This window comes from Melospiza melodia, chromosome 8 (genome assembly GCF_035770615.1).
Source record: "Melospiza melodia melodia isolate bMelMel2 chromosome 8, bMelMel2.pri, whole genome shotgun sequence".
Lineage (NCBI taxonomy): Eukaryota > Metazoa > Chordata > Aves > Passeriformes > Passerellidae > Melospiza > Melospiza melodia.
The window spans coordinates 30019631-30041676 of NC_086201.1; the positions used below are offsets into that span (position 1 = coordinate 30019631).

At 42.2% G+C, this 22046-nt stretch overlaps 1 protein-coding gene across 1 annotated transcript in view; it reads right to left on the minus strand.

Moving 5' to 3' along the window:
- Window positions 1-161: 161 nt before the first annotated feature.
- The window catches only part of GLS (glutaminase), a 59477-nt gene continuing 37592 nt past the window's right edge, over window positions 162-22046 (minus strand). Inside the window, exons 15-18 of the mRNA XM_063162504.1 lie at window positions 4923-4984; window positions 3921-3997; window positions 3712-3775; window positions 162-3379 (exon numbers count right to left, since the gene is read on the minus strand). Of these exons, the coding sequence (XP_063018574.1) occupies window positions 3223-3379; window positions 3712-3775; window positions 3921-3997; window positions 4923-4984 (360 nt within the window). The 3' untranslated portion in view covers window positions 162-3222. The remainder of the gene's footprint in view (window positions 3380-3711; window positions 3776-3920; window positions 3998-4922; window positions 4985-22046) is intronic.

The following is a 22046-nucleotide window of genomic DNA, read 5'->3' on the forward strand; positions in this document are numbered from 1 at the left end:
GGAAAACACTGCATTACAGAAATTCATTCTGATTTCCTGCATACTTTGAACAAGAAAAATGACCAGAGTAGGTTTTCCAGGACAGCCTTCCCACAAATGAAGACTTATTTCAATGGCAATCTCACAGACAACCAATAAAACTCACCAGCACCACCACCACCTTGGTATTTCCATTTATTATGCTGTAAAAAGCAACACTATCTGGATTTTATTTCTTAAAATAAATAACTTTCATTTTCAGAACCAGTACAGCTCAAGTTTAGATTCATTCATGGGAAACTGCTAGAAATACATTCATCACTGTCTAGTCCCCACAATACAGAATCTAAAAGTCAAGATCAGCCCAGTCAGTTACAATGACCAGAAGTACACTGCCAGTAAGTATAGTCACGGATAGTCCAGCTCTGAAGCAAAAAAAAATCTGGTACAATACAGTTTGTTCACAAAGGCTAATTAATGCTAAGACTACCACAATATTTCTGAGTACAAAGCATTAAGTTAGCTGAACGATTGTAGGTTGTGATACAGAAGAAACATATATGACATAAAAACAAAGGAGTGGGGGGAATCTTCTTTGGAGCGTAAGGAAGTCAGCGTTGGATAAGATAACCAAAAGCTATTTACTGGAAAATCTACATGTCAGTGTCATGAATGATAAACAGCCAAACCAATGCAGTACTGCATATATTTCTATTTATAAATAATGCCATGTCTAAGTAGCTGCATCGCTGAATTGGACATTACAAAATAATCCATCTTCTCACAATGAGAAAATACTAAAACTAACCAGCAAAAATGCACTGAAGCTAGGACTGGCTAAAAGCACTCGGGATGAAAGCATTAATTTAGGGACAGCCAAGATCTTCAATGTTAGCTCAGTTACAATCCTTTTGGTTTTGGTTTGTTTATATCATGTGTACTATATAACATACCTATGTTTAAAAATGCCAGTTTGAACAACACAATGTCAGTTAAATAAAGCTACATCAGGTATTTTTCTGAGAAGCTGCAGAATGTGTTGTAACAGGGGCAAGATAGGGAAGATTAGCACTGAAATCCATCATTTTGAACTAGGATCCATCTAAAAATATTCCTTTACACTGAAGCTCATAATTTTTTGTTCCCTTGTGCTACCCAGTGACTGACGTGGCTCAACAATGAGCCAGAGGCCATTTCATTTAGTTCTTGTTTACAACAGGGGTGGCCAGACACAGGATGTGAAGAGAATGGATTAAAAGCCTTCAGAAAAATAGCTGATCTTCAGAAGAACACAAGAAAAAAGAAAAAACAAAAAGAAAAAACAAACCCAACCAGCTTAAGAAGAGGAGGATTCTTAAGAAAAAGTGTTTGATAACCATGCCAGCCAGCTTCGAGATGCTGTTTGAGGGCTTTGGACTTTCAGACTCGTTCATGGTGAAGACAGTCACAGCTTGTGATGAGTACCAAGCACTTTTCCACGTGGCTTGTCCTCCCTGCAGGGAGGCAGTATGGCATTTGGACAAGAGACTGTACAGGAACTTGAAAGGATTAATTCTCAGCTATACTGACCTGCTGGGTCGCTCTGGAGAAGTGACTTCTCTCCAAGCCTTAGTGTCCTCGTTGCTAAAGGAGGGTAATGTGGTTCAGATCATCTTTATAAAGTGCTTGGGCATTCTAGGAAGAATTTGGGCATGATTCCAGGAGGTTTTGGTGCCAAAACACAGAAAATTTGACCTCTGAGATCTACTGATGACTTGTACACTACGTGCTAGGATACCACCGTATACACAACTCTCAAGCACAATCTCCTTTTCCATGTGCTAAATGATTCCTGCCTAAAACTCTTGTGCTAAAATCCTTGCCTACATCCAACAACTATAGTGTGTTGTGAGTATCTGAAGTGACTGCCCACTTCTGAGGTTTCTGCCACACTACTGGCAGAAGCAATTGTACCTGGGACAGGGAGCTGTGGCAATATTGGACTTGTGTGAACTACAAATACCTGCATCTACGTTTTCCACAACAGGGCACGTGTCGTGCTGGCTTCAGTGGCAAGACAATGAATGCCACCATTCACCACAAAAGGCATTTACTCACTTGTGCTCCTGGTGCTGAACTCCTGTCCTACACCAGGGGAATCCCAGTGATGCAATATCCTGCTCCCTGGTTTGATGGCAGTGCAAGAAGAGAACATATCCCAAAACCTGGCTTATCTCCTGCTCTGCTCCTGTTCGGATTGGCTCTGTGCTCCTTAAAGCTGTTTCACTCCACGTGTGCTCCTTGCCACAAGCCTCAATGAGCTCAGATTGTATTTGGTTTGGTTCTTTGCCTTTCAAGCACTTCCATGCCCTGGCTGGCTCCTGGTGCAGCCTCCAGGAGGGAGCAGCCCCTGCCAGCCTCCCAGGGTAGTGCAAATACACCTGCAAGGAACACCTGCACGGAGTGGAAGCACCCACATTCCCTGGCCACAGGGAAGTACTTTAGCAGCTGAACGTGGAGAGAGAGGAGGGAGGCAAGACAGAGGAACTGAGAGAAACGCTCCCAAGACACAAATCCCACTACACACCCAGCTACACGTCACACTCCCCTACACCATTTGGTCAAACAAACCTTAAAAACACGTTCCCTGACAAGACTATCTCTAAGAACAACCCTAGACCATTGACAAGTGTCACCTATATACTCTGTGATATTTATATTATGTAAACAAGGTTGTGTGGAATTCTTTTTTCTATTTTTTCCCAAAGATAAGTGCAGATCCTTACTTAACACACCCAGCAAACATCTACATCAGCATCCTCAGCTTTCAAAAAACCTCACTGACGCTCACACCTGACAGTACTCTGGCTCATCCTGGCCATACTGGAAACAGAGGGCTAAAGAAACAAAAATTCAGCAGAAAAGTTCCTGACCACAGACTAGAGTTCACATAGAACACAAAAATAAATTAAGTAGTGCACAGTAAAGCCAACAACAGCTAAATATTTTTATACATCAATTATATGCAGCATGAGGTAATATTGCTCACATTATGGAGGGAGATTCTTAGTTGGTTTTGTTTCTTTTGAAGAGATTGGATTTGTCCTGTGCGTATAGAAACTCCTGTAACGTAACACTGAAGTAACAGAGACTTCTGTAAAATATATACCACTATCAGATAGAAACACACACGCTCTTCATTACTTATGCATACCACAATTAAATAGGTAAGTGATTTGATTCTTAGGGTCTAGCTGGAGATGATTATAGCAAGCCATCCAGATTTTTATGAACCGTTCGGTTCTCCTTCCCGTCGTTGTTATCCTCTGATGGCGTGTATTGGGTCTGATACTCTTGAAGAATTTTAAAAACATCATGGTGTCCAAAATGTAAAGCTTCATCCATAGGAGTGTTGTTCCACCTACAAAAAGCAGCACAGGATTTTTAAGATCAGCACATTAGAGCACCACAAATCCAGTTCTTTACATTCTGCACTAATGGCTCAGCACAGAGACCCCATTCAGTACAGTAACTGTGGAACTTCATTAAGCTGAGCATAACCTTTGAAATAATGGGTTTAGTGGCTCATTTTTCATTCCTGCTCAGTCTGCAGAACCTACAGAGAACCAGCAGGATCCCATTCCCCTGCTCCAGTGGCCTGGCTCAACACATTCCACTCTTATTTCTCCTCACAGACACTAGGGAAGTGCTATGGGAGCATCTTCCCTCCAAACCATCAATAAAACCACTCACCTGTCTTTGGGGAAAGGATTCACTTTGCACGCTTCCAGCAGAAACTTGACAACATCCACGTGTCCTGCAGGAAAAGCAGCTCTGTGAGTGCCTGTACTTCCATACATCCATTTATGTACAGATAAAAGCAGCTATGCAGAGACAGCAAGGATGTGCTAAAGCACACAGACAGACAGACAGACAGCAAATGCTGTGTGAGGAGACAGTACCTTCTGCAGCTGCCACATGCAGGGCTGTCCGCGAGTCGTAGTCTCTTTGCTCCATATCCATTCCTGACAGAGCAAACCTTAAAAACAAAATAAAACACAATAAAGGAGATTGCAGAGGCAAGTCTTAGAGCACATCACAAAACCAGCATGGCAGGACACTGCCCTGCCACAAGAGGCTGCAAGCAGCACCAGGAGCATATTGTATCTTTGCTAATAATGAAAAGGGCTTTGGCTTTGAAAACCAGCTTAGTAACTTAACTTCCTTTCTGTTCCTTATAAATAAAAATAAAACATCTTTGCAGAAAACGTAACAGTCAACACAACTGATTTAAAATCATCCATGGCCAAGCCAAGCCACCTAAGGCAAAGTAAATTTATACCAGGTGAGAAAATCCCAGGAAGTCTCCCAAGTCTGAAAATCCTGAGCAGCATTAAGGGATTGGGAGGGTTCCTGCTTCACACTGATTCCTTGGGACAGCAGAGTTAAACTATACACCATAGATTTTCCCACCCACTAATTATATTTAGATATATTCTAGACAAATTAATGCTTATTTAGTCTACTATCATTATTACCTTAAATGTTACCAGATTCTCTTCCAGATTTCAAAAGCAAAGCTAGATGCCCTAACCTGTCCAATAACAATGTGCATTTTCCAATCTGAATTTTTGTGGCACTTTCAGAATTGAATATTAGAGCAGGTAAGAGTATAGACAGGATTTTCTGCCATTGCTATAAAAAAATGGTTAAATAAATTGTTTTACTATGATATAAAGAAATGGAACACAGTGGGATTCAGGATAGTGTCAGGGTACCTTTTTGATAGTTAGATTTTGGTTGGGTTTTGGGTGAACACATTCAATCTCTAGCTCATGCAGCTCAATGTCCCCAACCCAGACACAGTGAAAGTGCATGTTCATAATTGAACAACAACAGCAGGAACCAAACAAGCAGCATTCCTCTTCCCAAATTCCTATTCCCAAACCCCCACTGGTTTTTACCTCCGGAGCGCAGACACGTCCCCTGTGTAGGCAGCAAACAGCAGATTTATCACAGACTTCACCTACAAAGAGAGATCAAGTTCCAGTTTACTGATCTTCTTCCCTCAAACAGAAAACCCAGTGGGGCCAGTTGGTCCAGTGCTTATGAACTTGTGAATTGCATCCTCCCCTTGCCTGACCACAATCTGCAGCACAGCCTGCTTTGCTACCAGCACTGCAAGGTCTGTCTTTCCAAGGCTGAAGTCCTTAAGGACAGTAAAAGAACTAAAACAAATTAATTTCTGCTCTGTTGTGGGAAAAAATATGAACCTTGCTCTATAGGCAAACTGTGTTTCTCTCTTCAGTTGCCCAAGTATTGAATTGCACAGACAGCATCACTCTGCCCAATTTATAAAACCATGAACTCCTCACAAGTACTCCTCTGGAAAAGTAGGATTATTTTTGTTATTAACTGCAAAGATTCCTAATGCCAGGAGAAATCTATGTCGGCAGACATAAATTTATTTAAATGTTACCCTATTTTCTATGTATTACAGACTATCCTTGCACACATCCAATGTACACACTTTTGCTCAAAAAAACCATTTTAAGGAGTTCTGTTATGTAACAAGCAAGGTTTCCAGGCAGATAAAGTTGGATCTTTTTAGATAAATATGGGCTTAAAGCACAACACAGGTAAAGTCTCTGCTAAGTAAGTGCTTTTTCTCAGCTGTATTAATTATTCTAGTAAGAAATTATACTGTCAGGGTGCACCAACCTTGTCCCATGCATATTTCTAATACATCCTGGCTATAACAACTCTGCAGGTTTTAACAAGAGCCAAAAATGACATGCTAGATGGTTTTAAGTCTCCACATCAGCTTCTTTCATAAACTGACAGAGCCACTTCTAGGCACCATTTCCCAGTAATTTCCAGCAAACTTCCTAAAGGCTGCTTTGCTTTTTGAGCCTACAAAGTAACAGAGAGGAAAGAGGGAGCTGATGATGCACTGACCTTCTACACCAAGGAGGAGAAACAAACAGAATGAGAAATCCCCACCCACAAGCAAGCTTCCCACAGATTTCTGCAAGAACACTGGTGTATTTTCACAGGGCCACAGAGTAGCCAACATCTGTGTCTCTTCTAAACCAAAGCTGTGGAGCTGCTTGTTGTTGTGTAAATATGCACTGAGGCAAAGAGAGACCCAAGGGGAAGGAGGCACAAAGGCCAGGATGGAAATGCAAAGGGGACACAGAGCCACCCACAAACCCTGCAGCTCCTTTGCAGTTGGCACTATGGGGGCTGTGGGATGCAGATCTGTAGGATTCCCTCCCCTCTCAGGGCTGGGCTGTCCCTACACCTGAGTGGCCCCAAAGGCTGGGCCCTGCTCAGGCTCCCTCAGCTCTGACCCCACACCACCCTCAGCTGTGGCAAACCTGACATCTCACCCCACAGCCTCCTCTCCAGCCTTACAGAGGGCTGGCATGCAGGGATTCCACTCCTGCCACAGAGACCTCTCTGTTCAGAGTTTCTGCCGCAGGCCAAAGCAGCGACCACAACTTGAGGCAGGTCTGTGGGGCCCTGCTGGGGAGGCAGAGCCAGCCATGCCAGCTGAGCCCTCACCCCATGGCAGCTCCGTGCAGGGCTCAGCCCCTCGGGAAGAGCTGCTGGGAGCACCCAGGGCTGGGCTCTGCCCGTGCAGGGTCACGGACACACGGACATACAGACACACGGACTTGCAGCAGCCAGGGCAGCTCAGGGCAGCAGCCACCCAAACTCCCTCCCTGGGGTCTCCATGGGGAGCACCACAGCCAGCCTGAAATGCCAAAGGCTGTCCCAGAGACAGCAGCTGAGTGCAGGTGAGAGGGGGAATTTGGCTGGATAATCTCTGCGTTTCAGCGAGATGAGTCAGGCATTCCAACCCGCAGGCAGACCAGGCTGGGGCACTCACAGGGTTCCTGCAGGTGGTGAATACTCTCCCTTTCCAGGGGCTGGGATGAGCAAAGGACACACTGTCTCACACAAAAACCATTTCAGAGCTAACTGACCATTTTGGCTGGGCTTCTTGACGTTTCTGGGAAACGCAAATATATAGTAAAGTAATAAAATAAAAATAGCACGCATTCCTTGCTTCAAAAAACAACTTTCCAAGTGCAGGCAGAACCCAGAATCCTGGATTCAGCTGAACATTTTGCTAAAAAGTGATTTTTGTTTTCTATAAACATGTGATAAAATGTAATTTGGAGATTCCTGAGGCTTTGTAACACAATCACCTTAGATTACATCTCTCAGCAGTCTGGGAGAGGCCAAAGCTGCTCCTTCCTTAAGATAAAGTAGAATCAAAGGTTACTTTACTTTAAAACTGAACTTCTTGATGTATTTGTTTTTGTTTTGATCTAAGTCCAGACAAAAACATCTCTGCTTGTTTACCTCAGAAGGAAATTTGTTCTATGTCCAATATTAAAAGTAATGGGATACAAAAGCAGGAGAAACACAACAAATTCAGTGGGACAATTATTAGCAGAGTAATTACCCAAAGCTGGTCAAAGGTGAACTCAAATTAAAAGAAGGCAAGCGTGGCCATCATAGCTGAAAAAATCCTTTTGGGACAACTCCCTCCTGCTTCTAAGAGAGACTTCAATGATTTTATGGGAGAATTTGGCTGGATTTGCTACCAACAAAACACACCTTGACCCCATAACTGCACCCTACTGTGACAGCAGCATAGACCAGGCCAAAAAATTAACAAACTTCATAAGGTATGAAATGAAACTACTAGGAAGGTAGCCATGAAAAAAAGTTTTACTGAGTCCACGTAAAAAGTGAATTCAATAAAATTTAGAAAACTGCAAATACAAAATACATTTTGAACTGAAAGTAAGAATATACCATCTCCACAAGCATCTTATGGGTCTTCCTTAGCTTTGAAGAGAATATTAATCAAAGCAGCACATATACTAAATCATTATGTAAGAGGTTATCATTTACAGTGAGAAAACCTTTACTAAGTGAACAGCACTTGCTGCCATAAGCTTTGTATCTGGGCAGAATCCCACTCAGGCTGCCACAAAGTCAAGTTCAAATCCTCTACCCAAAACTCACAGCACTAGTTTGAAATAACAGGTTCATTGCAAAAAGGCAAAAGAAACTCTGAAGTGGCAGCAGCAAACACACGATTTTGGGGAGAAAAAAAAGAGTGAACATGACAGATGAGCTCCATCCCTTCAAACTAAGTAGGGCACAAAGCAACTAATTTAAGTGGTGAGAAACTCACTGGCAGAGTCTCTAAACAAGTGGTTCATGAACATTCAGTGTTGGTGTTTTGATAACTGCCCTGGTGAACACAAGCCTCCCTAATGTTTAGAAACACAAAGTTTGTTTTTCACCACCTTTTCCTGCTGCATGTACTTCCCTGATTGAAAATGCAACAGAAGGAGAAGGGATGGAGTCCCTTTGCTTTCTAGGAGCTGGATGGATCTGACACTGCCATACAGCTGCATGGCAGGACCAAACCAGAGCAGAAACTGCTGCACCTTTTGTGAAACAAGAGGGAAAAGCTGCATGCACTGAATCAGAGGGACCTGGCAGCTCTCCTCTCACCACACCAACAGCACAGAGCACGGCTCACTCACTACAATGGGACCCTCTCTGTTCAGCACTCTTGCCTCAGCACTGGGTACAATCCTCGTTATCCAGGCAGTGAAACCAGCAAGGAAATGTTCCTCACAAACACTCATGTCACTCAATGGCAGAAATCAGAAACACAGTATCACTGTCAGGTTAGGAGGTGCTAGAGGTCTTGGACTCAGCTGGACAAAGCAATCAATGAGCCAAGTCCTGCCTCACATCAGAGGTGGCCAAGTGACCAATGTCTCCAAGGTACCTCTCCAATTAATGGCTCTGCGAGTCTGTGGGTCAGCACGTGAGCAGCTCAAGAAAGAAAAATCAAGAGTGTTGCTGCTCAAGGACTGCACTGAGGTCAAGCTAAAGCAAGGAAACAGCCAGAGCTGAGAGCAGCAGGAAGTCACAGCGCTGCAGCAGATACTTCAGACAAACATGGGGGACAAAAAGGCAAAAAATGAAAGAGCAAAAACACCATTCCAAAACCCAGGTGGACAAACTGAGTGAGCCACAGGGCCAGTTACAAAGTGAAACTCAGTGTCAGTGACTCCTAGCCCGAAGCTTTCCTAAATCAGTTGTTTTGCACATCTCCAGAGCCTGGTTATGGTGACAGCTTCAGAGGAGCCTCCCTCAAGCAGCAGTGCTGACGTGAGTGGAGGCACAGGGACAGAGGAACTGCAGAGGGGAGCACGTGGCCCAGCACACAGCAAGAGCATGGCTGTGCTCCCCTTTTCTGCAAGCACAAAGGACCTGGGCATGACAGGAGAGCTTCAGGGCTGGTTTTCAATTTCTCAGTTCGCAGTTTTCAATTTCCAACTGGAAAAATTAAATTTTAAACAAAAAAGTTTAACTTAAGTATTAATATGCCAAAGTTACTCATTGCAAGTGAAATTTCAACATCATCTAACTGATCTGAAAGGCTTGGCTGGAATGTAGGAATTGCCTTGGTGCAGTATTTGCAACAAAACAAAAAAAGTATTTGTAACTTCCTACCTGAGCTGCACACCCAAATCCAGACTTATTTAAATAATCTCACAATGACTAACAGCAAATGCCCACACAAGACTGAGACAGAATCACTCCTCTCTTAACAGAGACCAGTTCAGAGGATATTTTTTTTAACTGAAGACAAGGGTGTCCACACTCCCTGGCTCTAATGCCATCCACAGAAGACCTCTCCAAACACCTCAGAGACAGCACCCTGACACTGTTAGTGGCACTAAGATGGGAAACTGAGGCCCAGAGATGGAAATGAACTGCTACAGTCTCATGGTGAAGGGAGAGTGGCCTGTCACCTTCTGCCCACTGCCTTCATTGATAATGCACAACACCCAAAGCTCGAGCAGGAGCTGAGCACACTGTGCTGTGTCCCTGTCACCACAGGGCTCTGTCCTGCTCTGCCATGGCTCCAGTGCCTCCAGCACGGCAGGGAGAGCCTCTGCCCCGCACTGCACTTGGGTCAGGAGAGAAAAGCCAAACAGCTGTGCACGTACAGAAAGCAAATCCTTCAGGAAAAATTAATTTAGCTCAAAGCTGGATTAGTTCCATGAGAAGCTCTTAGCTAAAAAGGTCAGTGAATCTGGATTTTAATTTCCTACCGTGTCCTGCTTCCTGAGAACGCTCCGCCCCCTATAATTTCTTTGAAAATGTTACAGAATTAACATTCTGAACAAAAAGTATTACTTCCAACTTTAGTTTTCTCCAGGTGGCTGAGCAGTATACTCAAGTTCTATAGTTTTTAGTAGTGCTGCTCAAGGCAAGCCAAACAAGGATAAATAAACAACTCTCCTAAACTTGCCAATGCTCTTTCCATGATATTTAGGGATAACCACAGGTTAGCCCTCTGAAGAGATGTTCAAAATATTAAGGAAAAAATATTTGAATGGATATTGTTTCTCAGGAAGTTTGCTGCATCTGAATTTTACTGTGCACCAGACCAAGTGTGCTGACAGGAGACTTTCAAATACAACAAGAAGAGTTAGAAAGAGAGAGCAGAGCTGGTTGAGAGAACACATGCACCACGCTCTTCTCTCACATCCCATTTTTGTGCTTAAAATGGGACACAATGCTTCCTCTCAGGGAACCCTGCCCTTCTGGCCAACTGGCTTGAAGAACAAAGTTAAATGTTCCCCTGCATGGCACAGAGGTGCAGAGATAAACTGGCATTTAAATTTCAGTGCCTAATGACACATGGCTGTCACACCAACCCCAGGGCCTGACGCACTGGGACCTCGGAAAGGGCCCCAGGTAAGCAGGGACCCCTGCTCATGTCCCCCCAGGTAAGCAGGGATCTGGGTTATGTCCCCCCAGGCTCCTGATCCCAGCCCCAGGAGAGCTGCACAGCAATTGGAATGCACTCCTGCAGCTCTTCACCAGGGAATCACAGAATAATGAGGTTGGAAGAGATCTCTAAGATCATCGAGTCCAACCTAGGCCCTAACACCTCACCTAGGCTATAGCACCAAGAGCCATGTCCAGTCTTTTTTTAAACACATCCAGAGATGGTGATTCTACCACCTCCCTAGGAAGAGCACTCCAGTATTTTATTATTCTTTCAGTTAAAATTTTTTTCCTCATATCCAATCAGCCCAGCCCTGTCTGGAAGTGTCCCCAAGGCACACTTCTCCATGCCACTAACCCCCACCGTGCTGAGCACAGCTGATCTGCACCTGTGACAGCCTGGCTGCCTCCCTGGGCCACCTGCACCGAGGGTGACACAGCACACAAGACTGAAAACCCATCAGGTGGCGTCTCCAAACTGCACATCCCAGCTGCACACTGCTCCCTCAGGCCAGGAGGCTCTGCTGTCCCACACTGAGGCCTGGCAGGGGACACAGGAGCCCTGCACACGCCTGGCTCCCTCCATTGTTCCCAGCACACGGCCAGGCTAATCCGGCTCAGCACGGCATTAGCTCAGGAGGCAGAAAATAGATTGATAAGCTGCCCAAGGTGAGCACCCGGCCAGGGAACAGGGATTAATGCTCCACACAGGGACTCTGCTATCCCCATCCTCTGCAAACGGCCAGGCACTGACAGGGAAGGCAGGAGCAAGGAGTTTACATGAGTCACTAGTGATTCCACAAAGTCATAAAAGCTCCAAAGTCAACAGGAATTCACTTTCACAGTAGCACTGGTCAGCTGCTTTCCCTAAAGCTGATGCCCTGATGAGGGTCACCACCAAAAGGCAATCTTTCCTCCTGCTCTTTGGAAGAGCTGCTTATTTTATTAATGGAAAACAATCCCTGAAACCCAGGATGCCAATATAAACTCTGAAACAGCAGTGCTGACCTACAGATACCATGAAAAGCAAACCTAGAGCACAAAGCAAACCATTTAGTCATCCAGTTTTTACACACTGAACTTGTAAGTCACCTATGCTGGAGCACAGCCTTTAGATGGCTTTTTCCTGGCATGGAGGGCTTAAAAATAAAGTAAAAACAGAAAAAAACCACCCTCAAACCTGCACAAAATGAATTTTGGTGTTTCAACTCTGAAACTAGAATGCAAGTAGTCCCTAAAAGGACAAAAATAAACCAGGGATGGATCTGAAAGTAGAACACAGGTATCTCTATGTTCAGACATTAGATAGGATCACTTATTTTACAAATAGGCCAGTTTTGCATTTACATTTAATTTTCAATAACCTGGAATCTACTCTCCAGTGTCCACATACAAGGCTATTATTGGGGAAAAAAATCCAGATCTAAAAGAGACAGCCATAGTCCTCCTTTAAAATACCATGTTCAATATGAAGGTAAGTTGTACTGCATAAGGGAAGAAATCTCAAAGCCTGTTTTTGCAATTGAACTTCTGCTTTGTTTCTCATGAAATGAAGTCAAAGTTACTACCTAAGGGTAAGTAAAGCACATATTTTACAGAGTCAGAACTATGACTGAAATATAGACAACTACCCAACCAACCTCTAAGCCCTCCAAGCCCAGCCATCTCCATTTCACCTGCCCTGTCTGCCCCAGTGCAGTGCCAGCTGCCTGCCAGGACACAACCCCCAGCCTAAGTGCCATGTTTTATTCACTAAATGAATCCCAGAATAATTCAGATGCTCACCCAGGGGAGGACTGGCTCTGAAGTGGTCTCAGAGCTTGCTAGTGAGGTTGTGCCCATGAATATTTTTAGGGATGGACAGTCCTTGAAGGCACTTGAAGTACCCTCTGGATTAAGCCTCAACATTACCTTATTCTACAGAAAATTCAGTTCCACAAGAACAGGCAATTTCTCTCAATAACTTCCTGAAGCACACAGAAGTGAGGCTTTCAGTAAGTGATCAAATGATCTCACAGAGTTCTGCAACACCTACTGCCTCTGACAGAGCCTCCTGCCCTGACCTCAAACAAACACAAGGGTCTTAAGAAGTTATAAACTTAGAATTCTCTGGGAGAGCCTTTGTTCCCACTGCAGTATAAATAATTAAATGATGTGTGAATAAATTAATGCATATCCCTTCACACATTAAAATATTGATACATTTGAAAATATAGACTAGGTTAATTCCATAAAACTTGCACATTTTTTCTTGATAACTTCCACCACCTCTTCAGGCTATTTTCTGCACTACTGATCCTTGTTTCCTCATGTAATGTGACAAAAGTGCAAAACCAACTTTAGAATCTGCTCTGCCATGTTTTAAAACTGCCACAAGGAAACAAGATTTTGTCAGTTTTTTCCCCCACTTCCTTTTCTAACCCTTTGACTATCCTTTCTTTTCCTCTAGATGGTGCAAGGTCCTCCCTGTTCACAGCTGGGGACAGAGGACGACACCCAGCTCCTTCAGTTCCACCAGCCGTGGGTGCAGTGTTTATTTTTGGACTCAAAGCTGCCACAAGTGACTTTCAAAGCTGCTACCACAGAGTTTATTTCTGGAGTCTCCCTGGTGGAATTAACTTGAAATGCCATTTGCACAGCAATTACTCATACAGTTTGTGCTGTTGATATCAAACTAACAGACTAACAAAACTAAGCTTATTTATTCCTCACTCCAGTTTCCAGCAGCCCTGCTCAAACACAACCCATGTACTGAAATACTGAAAGCTGCTTCTCCCATGAGTGATGTCTAGACTGCAGGCACACAAGAGGCTGTATTTTCATGTATCCAAACACAAAGCAGCTCTAAACCAACTGTGCTGCCAGCGTTGCAAAACCCTCAGGCAAGCCTGCACACTGGTTAGTTATTACTTTTATTTAAAGCTGGGCAAAATCCCAGTAGGTATTTAAATATCTTCTTGCAATTCAACTACTCACTTTGTTTCAAATCCTAGCTGGTAGAACTGACAATAAAGAATTTTCAATGGTCCTAAAAGAGTCTGTTTAAAACCCAAAAACAGAGCAAGGAGTTTTGACTAGGTTCAGTTCATGAACATGGAAACAAGACTGTAACCAGCAGCTCAGTCTTGGAGCTTGTCACAGAAGCTGTGCATGCAGCTGAATGTAAGAAATAATTAAACCAAATACACACATCCAAGGTTTCTCCTGACACCAGGACCCTTTCTTCAACCTAAGAACAAGTGTCAGTCTGCTTTACTGGCAAACAGACAGTAAAGGCCACTAAAGGAAAAGTGCAGCTCTCCTGGAGGGAAGGCTGAGCAGGAGTGGTTTGCTCCCCTCTTCCATCTACTGGCATCAAATGGATTTCCATCATTCAATCCATCAAATGGATTTCATCAGTTCCCTCTGATTCAAGCCTTTTCGAGATAAGAACTGGATTATGCCACCCAAAATTGCAAATAATTACAGCATTGAAACCACATGTTACAGTAAACTGCATTTCTTCATCCATCTCTGCCTGAAGCCCTTTTATTTGTCAAAATACTTTAAATTAATGGAGGTATTCAAAAGCATCTAAAATTGCATTTACTAAAAATGAGCACAATACCATAAGAATTTGTCCCATTTTTTCTTCTCTGCTACTGTACTAGTTTGCACAAAATTTAAAAAGCTTAAGGAGACAGGAAATAGTAACAGTGAGCAGAAGGTGCTTTTCCTCCAATCACATTTGGAGCCATGAAAGACAGAATTCCTCTCTTCCAGCACCAACCCCATGCTCATAAGATGGACATGAAGTGGACACAAATTTCTGGAAGAAGTTTGTAACACCTATATTCCTCAAAACAACATCTCTCTACCTGTGAAATCACCCTAAACACTATCAGGCAGGAGGTGCAAGTTCTTCAACTGCCCAAAAATATTCTTTGATTAATACAGAATAAAGAGTCACAGATAGGACTGAGCTCAGTTTTACCATTAATTCAACGAGTGCATGCTCAGAGATTATTACATTTAATTATTCTAATTTTTAAATGGGATTTAGAATCCTGTAAATGAAATTTGAAATCATCTGTGTTTCCAATATAGTGTATAGGCTGCTTCATGCTGTGTTTGGTTTTAGTCAAGAGCCTGAAATACAGAACAGCCCTCGATGATGACAAGCCATGGAAGCAGAAACCTTGTTTCATGGCAACACACACTGGGAATGTGTAATGCCTTGTTATTTACAGTTCTGACTATTGATTCATTCTGAAGTATTAGTAAACTGATGCTGTTTAAATTACAGATAAGACTATTTAATCATGATGAATTAAGAGTTAAGTAATTAAACAAAATGTTTACTAGAATAAGTGAAACATCTACTTACCTTCTGCAACTGAGATTCCTTCACAAAGACCATGCCCATCTACTCCACTCCTGAGATGTGCAAACCCCACAGGGTGAGACAAGCTGGAACATTGGCCAGCCACGTTCCTGAACTGTCCCACTCCCACCTCTGCCTCCCCTGATGGAGGCAGAAGAAACAACCATTCCCTAATCCTGATCTCCAGAGGTGGAGGGTGGGCGACACAAAGCAAAGTGCACACAAGGTGATTCCTCTCCCCCAGGAATCAAGGCATCCAACTCAATTTTACAAGAAAATTACATAGTATCATAAGAATGTCCAGGCTGAGTGGATGGGGCAGTTTCTCCTTTCCAGCGCCATCATCAGGAACAAAACAGCAGGAAATGTTGTAGGAAGCAGACTGGGTTTGTATTTCCCCTTTCTAGCAGATAAAACCAATACTAACAATGAACTAGGTTCAAGGGGTACACAGAAAAAAAACTCCACAGAAATCAGAGCTCAAGATTCAGAGCCATTGACTCCATCAGTATTAGATTACAGGATCCCAGGAACAGATGCTTCTTTAGTTGGAAGAAACTTCCAGGAAAAAAAAGCCTGATATGAAGCATCAAGAACAAGTACTAGGATGGACCCAGCCAATACTGCTGTCACAGACACCCCTGAAAAAGAGATCATCCTAAATTTTTCAACACAGGAGGCCTTACAGCACCTAATGCTGAAGCTTCACCAGTGCTCAGATGACAATGTTGTGACTGGAGAGCTCCCCTGCCCCTTTCCATGTGTGCCTGGACAAACAGATGAGCCTGGCAGAAGAGGAGCTGATCTCAAGAGCTACTCACTAACAATTTCTTGTTATGTCTTATCCTTTGCTTAATACCCACATTGGTATGGGTATATCCATCCCATCCCTTTATTTTGGGGATGATTCCGTTGATTTCAGAAGGTACAAATACTGGGAAGAAGAGAGAAAACTGAGCACCAAAGCTGCCTTCACTAGATTACAGCCTCCACCTGCTGTTCCCAATGTCTTCTGGCACCAATGAATGAACACACTTTTTGCTTTTGGAAACAACAGAATTAAGCACATCGCTGAAAAGACACCCAAAATATCAAGTGAGAATTGAATTATCCTTCACAAGACTTAAGAGCTAAGTTGGCTGATTCCACTTTGTTTGGTTTTTTAAAGAAGATCTTTCATGGACATCCATAATCTCATAAATTGTGCCAGCAAGAGAAGTTCTTGAACACCTAATAAAGAAAACCAAATTAGAATAGCAGTAGCGAATAATAATGGATCAGGCAGTTCCACAGAACTGCAAATTAACAAGAGGGAGTCATAGAAAAACCTGGCCTGGCTCCTGTCCTGGATGACCAGAAGTGTTACTGCTGCATTGCTGGCCATGAGCAGTATGGCAAAGGAATGGCAGGTCGATTAATCCTTTCAACAAAAAGTTCACCAGATCAAGTGAAAGATCTAAAGCATGAAGCCTTCCACCCTTTGAGGTGAAGACCAAATTTTCATTTCTAGGTGGCATGCATTTGCCATCAGCAGCTTGGATGAAAATACTTCAGTAATGACACCAATGTCCAAAGAATCCAATTTTTGTTTAAAAATGACCCTTTTAAAGAGTTTAACTTACTCCACACTGTGAAACATTTTCAGTATTTCTCATCAGCAATAAAACATTTTGCCAGCAAACAATGATGGCTGGAAGTTAAAAAACAGTAAAACAATTCTTGCAGTCAACTATTGCAGAAATGTTATACCTACTTTGGTGGCTGCTTTTCAAAGACTAAACCCCTGCAACAAAGAGCATTGGGAATATACAGAGAAACCTTAAAAGGGGGAATGAATGCTAAGCCATTGATCCTGGATGCAGGGGAAAATAACAAGAGCCTTTGAAGTAATGGATACAGACATCACTAACAGTGCAAGATTTGGGACCAAAGGACTGGGATCAACGCTGTCACATGAATCCAGTGGAATGCTGATGGCTGCTTTAGTGACAGAGCTGTGTTAAGCAGACAGGACAAAAGGATGTCTGCCTTTTCAAGGACCTATTGACACCATTGATACCCACACAACAGAGCAGAGCGGGGCAATGCTCCTGCTTCCCAGCCTGTAGGCACTCACAATTTGTGGATGACAGTTTACTCCTAAATACAGGTTTGGAACTGGAATTATAGCCAAAAGGAAGGACTTTGCTCCAGAAGGACACAGGGCACCTGCACTGCCAACAGACTGACTCCACCCTACAGGCTGAAAGCAGAATGGGCAAATCTTACCAGATGCTTGCACTCTGCTCTTGCTGAGAAGGTTCTCTCTAAATACTATGATCAAGTTTCTATAAAACTTATTATTTTTAGGCTATGCATTCCATACCTTGTATTGAAAGGTAAGTTTTCCTTGTATTAAAAATATTTATTACCTTAAATAAATTCTTTTCCTCCCTGCTTTTATCTTTAAACACTGCAAACAGTCATATTACTCCCCAGCAGCCTTGGTATATGGAATAAAATATACTCAGCTGTTTTAGCCTGCTTTTCTATACTCTCAATCCTAATTGTTAATCCTGCTCTGCAATGAGTGAGGATTTTTTAAAACATGTTTAATCAAAACAGTTCATTCTCAGATCAAGATTACATTTTAATTATTTGATTTGCAATAATAACAGGCTGAAGAATTTTAAGAGAGGTCCTTGAAAAGAAGTGTGAAATGTACTTTGCATTCAGAAAGTAAAAGCTACACATATAACCAAAAGCAGGTCTATGAGTCCAAAAAAACCCTGATTATTGCATGAGTAATTCCTGAACAAACAATAAAGTTGCCTGCCTCAAGGAAAAAGCTGGGCTAGTGGATGACATCAACAGGAAATCAGTAGCATTATCTCTTCCTATCACTCCACTTGCGCTCTCAGTTCATTGTTTTGACAAGTGCTCTGATCACAAGGGGTCCTAACAGCACCGTGCCATCCCTCAGCAAATAGCACACTTCCATGTCTGCATTCAGCCTGTTGGGCTTCAATAGAAAAATAAAGGGAATATGGCCTGTTCAAATCCCTAAATCATTTCATTTCCAATGACATAATGAAAAAATACTTAGAACCTGGTAGGAAAAATACAGCAGGAAGTGAAAATACTAATTACTGCTGCCCAAAAGCCACTTTTACCTATGCCACTTCTAGGACTCTCCAAAAGCCAACAGATTACAGCATGATGGTAAAATCATCACATTCAGTGAAAACACAGAAGTCACCATCAAAAACTACAGAAAGGGAAAATTCCAACTGTAGGTTAGGAAAAAATTCTTTAATCAAAGCATTAAAGCACTGGGATAACTCACCCAGCCAGATGATAAAACCTCATCACTGGAGGTTTCCAACACTTGACTGGCAAAGCCCTTGAGCAACACAGTCCAAGTGACACGAGATGGTTCTCTGAGCAGGGGCTGGACTCTGAGATCTCCAGAGATCCCTCCCAGCCTCTGTCACCTCGTGGGTTCCTCCTCAGGTTGCTGACAGTCACTAGCGCTCCCTGAACCTCAGATAGGTTACAGTAACTGCACCCAGCTGAGTAAATCTGACCTTTAAGGCAAGGTACAATATGAAGATAAATGTCCAATTCACAGTGTGCACATGAGCTAGTAAAACCAGATGAAGGCACAACTATGTGCCAGCTGAGTCAGAGTCAGAGCAGAGCAGCAGCTCCAACAGGAAGCAGCACCTTACAGCAGATACACTGCTTCACGTGCCTGCTCGGCACTAAATACATCAAAGTCTGGTTGGCTGGAACATTTTTGAGGATAGGAAGACATTCTGGAAGTACTTCCTTTTCCCCTTGTCCTTCCTTCAACCCCATTTCCTCCCCAGTCCTAGTGCTGAGGTGCAAAGTGTCCATTATTTTCCAGACATCCACCTGCCTTGTCCTCAGTCAAGCACCCATGCCAGCTTTACTGACTCAGTTAAGTCCTGCTCAAATTAAACTGGTAAAAAAACAAAATAACAAACCAAATACCCAACAACCTTGCCCCCACCACAGTTCTGCCACTGAACTCCATTCCAGGCTTATTTCAGCTAAGCTGCAGCCTCAGATGTGACCATTAGGCAGCCCTGCTATGCACAGGAGAAATGCACGTGGCATTTTCAGGAGTAGCTGAGCCATGTGCACAGTGCTGCCACTCAAGCCTTGCAAAAACATTTAAATGTTCAATGTCCAAGTCATACCAAAAAGTCTGCATAAAGCAAGATTAGATGCCCATAAGAAAATTAACTCCTACTTGCAAAAAAACCAAAAGAAAAGAGGGCATTTTTAATTTTGCACACAATATACTCTAGGAGCAAACAGCAAATCAGAAACCATGCTTGATTCAAGGCAGGCAGTTTAATAATTTAGACTACTTTAATTATTCAACACACTAGGACATGAATTCCTGAAAGAAAGTGGAGCTATGCATGACTCAACCATGTCTTTACATATATTAGTTAGTCATGCACTTTCCAGACTCGACAAATGTGGAACAGATAAGGTACCAGCATGATTTAAAAAAATAGCTTTAGTTAAGATTTCTACCCAATTTAAAGCCTCCTGCCAACCCTCCAACCACCACAGACACACGTGACTCAAATCCTCAAGGAGACTGCACTGAAGGCAAATTATTAGGTGTATTTGTCATTCTAATAAGAAACCTGCTGAAACAAGTTTATTCTTGTTTCACTGCAATAACTGATTCTGAACCTTCAAAAAAACTACAAAAATATTATTTAAAATTTAAACAAAAGAAAAACAGTACACGCCTACAAACAATGTTTACGATACTAAAACATCATACATTAATTATGCTCATAATTAATTCCTTTGTTCACAAATTACTGTGCATCAATGACATGTATGTATCAAGACCAAGAGATACATGAGCAATAAAAAAACCAACATAATCCATCTCCCCCTCCCACCCTCCCTCCTCAGAATCCATTGCCTTTTTATTCATCTACCCACCCATTGGTCTTCTGACACAAATATATACTGAAAACCAAAATATAAGAGCCAAAATAATTCTACAGTAAATCACCTGTGGCTCTGTGTACCTACTAATGTTTTTCTTTTCATCATCTTTATGACTTTTAGAGAATAAACTCTTTTGATATGTGATGTTTTTAAGTATAATGAACATACAGCTCATTTTACAACCATAGGACAAAGAACTTCAGCCTATAAACCAGTCTGCAGAAAAGCTAAATTAACAATTCTGACCATCCTCAGTAGAGGCAGGCCCCAGCATCACTACCAGAACAATGTGGGGCTTGGAGCACCTCCCTTGCTACACAAGCTGTATTTTTTCCCTTCATAATGCTCAGGATCAGCAGTTACTACACTGGCACCATTAACCACACACTTTCCATGTGACTGAATCAGTATCTTCAAAACCAGACAAAAGCACAGTGATGTTAAAATTCACCTGCACCAGGACTTCTTTATTAAAAAATCATAGTGACAAAGTTTTGCTACCTTGATTTTTTGCCTTCAACTTCCTAAGATAACAATTCAAATAGAAAAATATTATTGTATAAAATGTTTACAAAATCTTAGGAAGGTTTTCAGTGACTGGTTTAACCAAAACTGCTTATTCCACCTACTCTTCCAGAATCTTTTTTCGAACAGAGTACTCACTATCTCAACTTCAATCTAAAAAATGTGTTTGAATAAATCTGTTCTCCATTGAGAAAAAAAAATACAATAAAAAAATCAGCTTAAAATAAATTTATTAAACAATACAAAAATAAGCATGCTGGAAATCAAGATACATAAATAACATACAATGCAAATGAAAAATGGAAAACGAGACAGGTAACTTAACAACTGAGCCAAAAGGTACAACACAAATGCTAAAATAAATCTTTAAAAAGCATTTACATTTCTAATGAAATGTTAATGATGCTGACAAAGAAAAACAAACAAACAGCTAAAATGCTTGAATATCAAGAATTGCTATTACTGTAGCACAGGTGAACACTAGAACCGTTGCAGACTTCACACGTGGAATGACTGAACCTGGGTGGCCCTGGCCCGTGGTGGTGACCTTGGCCCCCAGGTGCCCTGCAGGACCAGGAGCCATCTGCACACGTGGCAGCAGCCAGGGCAGGAAACTACAAGTGTGGGCAAGTTACAGAACAGTTGGTTCAGAGGAGTCTCCTCCCGACCCTTCCTAGCTGGAAGCTGCCTTCAATTCTGAGGCAGGCTTCAAAAGCATATATTACAGAACTGTAATATATTTATATATATATATTTAAAGATTGTTTAAGCTGTACCCTAAATATTCTTATTATGCATATTAAAGACCTAGTAGTTTTCTCATTTTTGTATTTCCCATGCAGGACTTGACTCTACCACATATGGAAAAATTGTCCATCTTCAACCACATCTTTAGAAGTGGCTTCAAACAGTACTGAAAATCAAGGTGGGTAGAGTCAGACCAAGCAAATCCTGCATCATGCCTTTTCCATTTTTAATTAAATCACCAAGTCATCCAGCAACATGTCACCACTGTAAATACTTTCCATTAGCAGCACAGACACATTATGTTCCCTCTTGCAACTGAGGGTATTTCAGGTAAAGTAGTTCTGCAGGATCTGAATACTTGTTATGTCTCTGTAGCTACTAGTTTACTGCAAAATCCTCAAACAGGCAAGACATTTTTATAATTGAAGACTTTGCCTTTATTCTGAGGATAAGCACTAACAAACCTAACCTTATCATTAGAGATAAGATTATAAAATAGTTATTATTCAGCAATTCATGACTGACACTTATTACTGACATTTGCACAACAGATTTACCTCTTCATCCCAGTAGGGCATCAAATTCACTGAAAATTGATGTTCTGTACTGTTTTGCTTAAGTA